The 7,831-nt window shown below is 32.3% G+C and overlaps 1 protein-coding gene across 1 annotated transcript; it reads left to right on the top strand.

Moving 5' to 3' along the window:
• Positions 1-1,358: 1,358 nt before the first annotated feature.
• On the top strand, positions 1,359-7,204 carry LOC111707372 (uncharacterized). Its single transcript, XM_023480476.1, has 8 exons — positions 1,359-1,471; positions 1,563-1,621; positions 2,015-2,059; positions 2,672-2,840; positions 4,658-4,750; positions 5,235-5,268; positions 5,572-5,641; positions 7,082-7,204. The coding sequence occupies exons 1-8, from the start codon at positions 1,411-1,413 to the stop codon at positions 7,169-7,171; spliced, it is 621 nt and encodes a 206-aa protein (XP_023336244.1). The 5' UTR covers positions 1,359-1,410; the 3' UTR covers positions 7,172-7,204.
• Positions 7,205-7,831: the final 627 nt, after the last annotated feature.

Here is a 7,831-nt window from a genome sequence, read left to right as displayed (position 1 = left end):
GATTTATCCCACCGTGTAAAGGGGGGAGGGCGAATCCCTTCCCCCCCACAATTTGCAGAACCTAACATCATCACTTTTACTTCAAGTGTTATGAAGGATGTTGGGGGTGGGGGTATGGAAAAAGAGGGTTAGGGGAGGGGTTGAAAGAGAGGAAGGAGGGATGGAAAGACATGAGGGGGGGGAGGGTAAAAGAAATTAATGCAAACCACCAGATAAAAAACGAAGAAGCCTGAAATAATGCATAAAGTGGAGTTCCAAAATTTTCTAAAATCTAGATTTTTCGACAGACAACATTTTTTTTGTCTTGACTGTCTTTAAACCTTTGAGGGGTCATGTCTATAAATTTAGTTCTTATTGAATTCGTCGTTTTGACGATTATTTTATACAAACAAACAACGTGCTAATACATATTTAGGATAAAAAGAGTAGTGGCTGGAACCGTCGAACATTTTAAGTGCAAGACATTTTTTTGGATATTATGATGAACCAAATTTCAATGTATTAAATGCCGCGCGAGATAACGATGATTGTGTTATTTGTTTTTAGAATATAAGTATCAAATATATTGTTTGATACTATACAGCCGTGATACGACCCATGTTTTGCTGGGTGTAGAACAATAGATCTTTTTATACTTTAATATATATTATACTCTAGTTATATATATACACTATACAGGGGGGATCACAAAAGATGATACGTTAAAGACTACTCTACAGAATTTAATAAGTTTTATTCCATACAATCAAACTCTACACTTACTTATTTCTTCGCCAAATCCGTGAAACTATCCTATCAGCAGAAGAACAAATTTTTTCTTCAAATCGTCAGATTTAAAGGGGTGAAATTAAATATGCTCTTTTAGACAGAAGAAGTTGGTCAAATTTATGTAACTATACTAATACGAGTTTGTGACCTCGTAGCTACTCTCTTGTTCTGATATTTTACGCACAAGTATGAGAAAACCAAATTTGATCGGTTACATTTTACATTTTACATTTTACATTTTACATTTTACATTTTACATTTTACATTTTACATTTTACATTTTCTTCTTCATTGTTTTCAAGACCCCAACTTTTAGGTAAGTTTTCAAGAGTCCTGAGTAATGAAAATTTAGTTGAGATGTATCTATTGAAACAGATAAAAGTTTTCAGACAAATAGAAATAAAAGTTGTGACAAAACAAGAAGGAATAAACACATTGTTTAACAGATTTTCCCCCTTTTTATCTTTTTATCTTTTTTTTTGCGAACTTTTGCACATTTTATTTTTTCTATTTATTTCAGAATTGACAAATTTATTTTTTGAAACTAAATTAAATTTTACAAGTTCAGTGCTTTCGTTTCCTTTAGTACTCTATTGTTTATTGTTAGTGATGGGATGATGCAGTTTAATTGTTTGTGAAGGGATGATGCATTTTTCATATAAAAATCAGAGAACCGTGCAGTCTACAATTTTGATAATGCAGGGTGATTCAAAACTATTTATCAACATTATGAAAAAACATATTTTTATTTCTACGATTTGTGTGTTTTAAATAAATATATTTTTTATGTACAGTATTACTGGAAGTCTGCACTGTACAGGGGGTGGAAAAGTTGTACTGTGACAGCTGCTTGGTAGGCTTTTGTATAAACGTTTACAATTACAATTATTTCGCATTGTACAGTTTACAAGGCTGCAGTACAGTGTACACTGTACAGAATGCAGTGTACACTGTACTGCAGCTTTGTAGGGAAGGTTCGGCTGGTAAAAATTGAAAAGAGTCGCTCGACTTTTTTTTTTAATGTTTCGAATTTGTAAATTCCCAAATATTAAAATATTAATTATGATTTATGAGTTCACGAAATTTTGCATTCTTATTTTTTTTTAAATGAAAAACATTTGAATTTTTATTTATAGTCTGGCATTATTTAAAAGTTTTAAAAAATGCAAAAAAAGGAAAACGTAAAGTTTAATTTATTATAGTGTTCATTCTCTTTTGAATGTAATTTATTTAATATTTTTGTCAGGACTGCACTGATGAAACAACCAGTAAAAGAGTTTTATGTTTAGAGGTAAATAACTAAGCTGACCAGCCTAATAAAATATATAAAGTATACTTGGGTTTTCATAAAACTATGGATTAGGAAAACGAGTAAACGAGGAAACGAGGAAAACGATTTGAGTATTTAATTATGTAAATTTAATTTTTGTTTTAAAGCCAATTGTTTTATCAGAAGCTTTAAAAACATCTAATTAAGTGAAATGGGTCTGTGTACACTGCACATTGCTGTGTAATATGTGTAATTAGAAATTTTTAAATCATAACTTGAGTCTAGAACTATGATTAGTTCCTTTATTTGACAGATAAACCTTCCCTTTATTTGTGAGATAAACATTCCCTTTATTTGTGAGATAAACATTCCCTTTATTTGCCAGATAAACAGTCCCTTTATTTGTGAGATAAACAGTCCCTTTATTTGTGAGATAAACAGTCCCTTTATTTGTGAGATAAACAGTCTCTTTATTTGTGAGATAAACAGTCTCTTTATTTGACAGATAAACAGTCTCTTTATTTGACAGATAAACAGTCCCTTTATTTGACAGATAAACAGTCAGATAAACAGTCCCTTTATTTGTGAGATAAACAGTCCCTTTATTTGTGAGATAAACAGTCCCTTTATTAGGAAGAATCTGCGTACTGTTTGACCCAAGTATCTCGGAAATTGGGTGAGGAAGGGAATGATACGCAGAGATACGGATTTCCGGAGGTTAACAATTATATTCAAAACACTTTCTTCAGTTCGGAAAACGCCTCGTTCATTCTCAACAAACTCTGTATAAGTGAAACTACAGGTAGGTTCAAGGGACTAAACAGGAAAAATGAAAGGGGGTATAGGATGAAACCTAAGCATTTTAAGAGTTAATTGACACCTATAAGAGTTTTATCTGGTGTTCCTGTCTTAAATTGTGTCAGATTTATACAAATACGTCATACAGACGGAGACACGTGACAATGATACTGCACTGCCATTGGTGGAAGTTCTGGTCACGAGATATGGACGTATTAGTTATATTATCAATTATATCTATTAAAAATGAAAAAATATTAAATTCAAATAATAATATAAGCAAACCTAAGTTTTTTAGGCTTCTCTGGGATATCGTCGTTTTCAGATCGGTTGCGTATTTGCTGAATATTATCTGTTTAAACTTACCGTTTGTATACAAAATTTTACATTCATTTAAATTTTCGTATAAATTTGACACAGTTTTATATCAATTTCTCGAGACAGGAACATCAGATAGAACTCTTATAGGTCTCGATCAACTCCTAAAATGCCTGGGGTTCAGCCTATACCCCTTTAATTTTTCCTGTTCAGTCCCTTTCAAATATGCCTTGAATTAAAGGGAGAGTCAGAGAATTGTTAATGGGAAATATGCTTTAATAAATGGAGAGTCAGAGGATTGTGAATGGGAAATATGCTTTAATAAATGGAGAGTCAGAGAATTGTGAATGGGAAATACGCTTTAATAAATGGAGAGTCAGAGAATTGTGAATGGAAAACATGCTTTAATAAATGGAGAGTCAGAGAATTGTGAATGGGAAATATGCTTTAATAAATGGAGAGTCAGAGAATTGTGAATGGAAAATATGCTTTAATAAAGGGAGAGTTGGAGAATTGTGAATGGGAAATATGCTTTATTAAAGTGAGAGTCGGAGAATTGTGAATGGGAAATATGCTTTAATAAAGGGAGAGTCGAAGAATTGTGAATTGTGAATGGGTGTAATGAGTGACACAATCGATGATTCATAAAGTTGTCACTATTGTCCTTAAAAAATCAATATACTTTAAAAATCAATCAATTACTATAATAGGAACCGGAACAGTTTTATAAGTTAGTTTTACCATTTGTTCCAAAAAGTAACAACAAATGTCATTTTTTTTTGCCAAATTACTGCTTCGAATTAACTTCTCCTGAGATAGCATAAAATGTATCTTTTTATTTCGATTGTCTGTCTCCTGCTTGACCCTTTTTTTGGTACCCAATAAACTTTAAATAGCTAAAATCAGCCATATTATATCTTATGTGGTATCTCACATGACCCCGGAGCCCGAAATTTAAAAGATCGTTAAACAGAACTCCAGAGTTTCCTTTTTGGGGTAAACACATTTGTGCAGATTTTGATTTAAGAGATTCGAAAAAAAAAAATGCAGAATAATGCGAAACTAAATAAAATAATATTTCATGACAAAAATATTAATATCCACAAAACTGCCTAACCCAAAACTGGTTTCCCTAAGTTTTGGGCTCAGGGAAGGTTTGTATGTATATTACAAACAAATATGTCAAATATAGATCAATATCACTTTGAATTTTTTGGGGGAAAATCCGCCAAGCGCTAATGAAAGAAAAAAATCTACGAAATTTTTTGTTATTATTGTTCAAAATTGTATGAAAAGAAAGGAAAGATTATCAAAAAAGCTAAAATATCTGCGTTGAATATAGTATTTTAATGGTTAATTAAATGATTTGGAAAAGATTGAACAAGGGTTCAGAGAACCATAAATATAAGGAAACTGTTAAAATTCTGCACATGTGTCTCTTAAGTCTCATCCGTTATGGATAACCATATACCAGCGCACAGTAAACAATATATGTTTCTATAGGTAAATCTATGATCAAGGATGGTTTAAAAACTGATGACTTGAACCCTGTTGTTGTTGTCGGAGATGGTTCTGAAGATCTTCTCTGCTCAGAAGGTATTATTTTAAAGGGACTGTCATTGAAGTTTACAGGGACTTTCCACTCAAACTAAGATTTTATAAAAACCTGCATCTTATCAATCTATTCCATAAAGATTCTGTGCACTAAAAAGACGATTACAACTGTCCAATTTTATGTACTTCTCATTTCTCATATCTGTTTGTTTAGAGTTTTTTTTTGCTTTTTAAATTACAGAAACCAAAGGGATAAAAAGTGTTGACTCTTAAGGAGAAGTTCTCCTATTTTCCAACAAAAAACGAGTACTACTTTTTCCACCGAATAAGTATTCACCGATAAAAGTACTCCTTTTTCACCGATTGAGTATTACTCCTTTCCCCACCGAATAAGAAGCGTTCTTTTCCCCTGAATAAGTAATTCTCCCTTTTCCACCGAATAAGGGATACTTTTTTTTCCACCGAATATGGAAGAACATTCTCAAGAAAAGGTAGAACAGAGCTGTGCTAAATACTTTTTTTACAGAGACGGCTTTGAATCTTGGAGAACTATGGAAAGGGTAAATATAAAGTTGACATTTGGGCAATTCATTATTTCTTTCCCCAAACCATCCCGGTCACCCACTTACCCACCTTACAAAAAGAGTAACCTCCCGTGACTACATATAAACTTAAACCTAGTTTTACCCGGAAGATTATAATCACGGGAGGTTGATCTTTTTCAGAGGAATTGATAGGTCTAGAAGAACTCAAGGAATTTAAACTCTGTACTACAGCACCAAAACAAGATTAAATAAACATTAAAATGTGTTGATAATTAAAATAATATTTTAATATGATCTATAATTTTAACAAGAATTTAGAACCCTGATGCAGAACTATAAGATGGCGAAAGATCCAAAGTTTTCTCCGACATTTGTTTGTCTATGTAAGGTAGGAACCAAGAAATGTAATATATATGTAAGGTAGGAACCAAGATATATAATGTCTATGTAAGGTAGGAACCAAGATATATAATGTTTATGTAAGGTAGGAAACAAGGAATGTCATATCTGTGTAAGGTAGGATCCAAGGAATGTCATATCTATGTAAGGTAGGAACCAAGGAATGTAATGTCTATGTGAGGTAGGAACCGAGGAATGTAATATTTATGTAAGGTAGGAACCAAGGAATGACATATCTATGAAAGGTAGGAACCGTAATATTTATGTAAGGTAGGAACCAAGGAATGACATATCTATGAAAGGTAGGAACCGAGGAATGTAATATTTATGTAAGGTAGGAACCAAGGAATGACATATCTATGAAAGGTAGGAACCAAGAAATGTAATGTCTATGAAAGGTAGGAACCAAGGAATGTAATGTCTATGTGAGGTAGGAACCGAGGAATGTAATGTCTATGTAAGGTAGGAACCAAGGAATGTAGTGTATATGAAAGGTAGGAACCGAGGAATGTAATGTCTATGAAAGGTAGGAACCAAGAAATGTAATGTCTATGAAAGGTAGGAACCAAGAAATGTAATGTCTATGAAAGGTAGGAACCGAGGAATGTAATGTCTATGTGAGGTAGGAACCAAAGAATGTAATGTCCATATAAGATAGGAACTAAGGAATGTAATATCTATGTAAGTTAGGATCCAAGGAATTTAATATATATGTGAGGTAGGAACTAAGGAATGCAATAACTATGTAAGGTAGGAACCAAGGAATGTCATATCTATATCAGGTAGGATCAATGGAATGTTATATCTATGAAATTAGAAACCAAGATATATAATGTCGATGTAAGGTAGGAAACAAGGAATGTAATGTATATGTAAGGTAGGAACCAAGTAATGTAATGTCTATGTAAGGTAGGAACTCAGGAAAGGAACAAGGAACCAAGCAATGTTAATTAAATGTAAGGTATGTAAGAACCAAAGACTGTTATGTCGGTGTTAGGTAAGAACCAAGAAATGTATAGTATATGTCTATGTAAGTCAGAACCCAAGGAATGTTTTGTCTGTGTAAGTTAGAATCCTTTGAATATAATGTCTATGGATGTAAGGTAGAAACTAACGTAAGGTTTGTCTATGTAAGGTAGTAACCAAGAAATTTAATGTCTATGTAAGGTAGAAACCAATGAATGTAATGTCTATGTAAGGTAGTAACTAAGAAATTTAATGTCTATGTAAGGTAGAAACCAAGGAATGTAATGTCTATCGTCTAGCAATGTAAGGTTGGAACCAAAGAATACCATGTCTATGTAAGAAAGAAACCAAGAGATGAAAGGTAAAAAGGAATGTCATGCATGTTTAAGAAAGGAATCAAATAAAAAAACACAACAAAAGTTCCTTATCAATAAATACACTTTATAATATTATCTATATTTAGAAATCTGGATGTAATGCGGGAAACTTGCTAAGTAGTGAACATGTACCTCTTCTTATTCTTTTTCTTCAAATAGTTTTTCTATTTTGTTAAAATTTTATCCTTAATAAAAAATTTCAAATTTGTTGGAATTGTAATTTTTAACTCTACTATTGTTAATAAACAATATTTTAATTTAAAGCTTTATAACGACTAGTGAGGTACAATACAGGAATGTATCATGATATGAAAGAATATATATATATGTTTTGTACGTTCATATTACAGCATCTAGTTGTGTGCGTCCATTTCATAGCATCTCGTTTTATGCGTCCATGTTTCGGCATCTAGTTTTGAGCGTCCATATTTCGGCATCTAGTTTTGTGCGTCCATATTTCGGCATCTAGTTTTGTGCGTCCATATTTCAGCATCTAGTTTTGAGCGTCCATTTTTCGGCATCTAGTTTTGTTGTTTGTTCGCCGAGTTATACATTTATTCACTGTATATGCGTCCACATCCAATGAAATAAATAGGGGAGACGCACAAAATGAATAATGCTCCTTATGGGGTAACACTTTCTAAGTATATTTAATACAGGCTGGACCATACAACCGTACAACAGGCCGTACAACTCGTACAACTGTGGAGAAGGTAAAACGACATCAAAGCAATCATATGTTTATTCATTGTTGTGAAAAAAGTAAATAGTTTCTTTTTAGAGAGAAACTTGAATTGAAAATAATAAATTTTCAAAAAACAAATTATGGAAATCTC

The sequence above is a fragment of the Eurytemora carolleeae genome, unplaced genomic scaffold (assembly GCF_000591075.1).
Source record: "Eurytemora carolleeae unplaced genomic scaffold, Eaff_2.0 scaffold39, whole genome shotgun sequence".
Classification (NCBI taxonomy): Eukaryota; Metazoa; Arthropoda; class Copepoda; order Calanoida; family Temoridae; genus Eurytemora; species Eurytemora carolleeae.
Note: the sequence above shows the minus strand (reverse complement) of the source record. Positions and strands in the feature narration are given on the sequence as shown.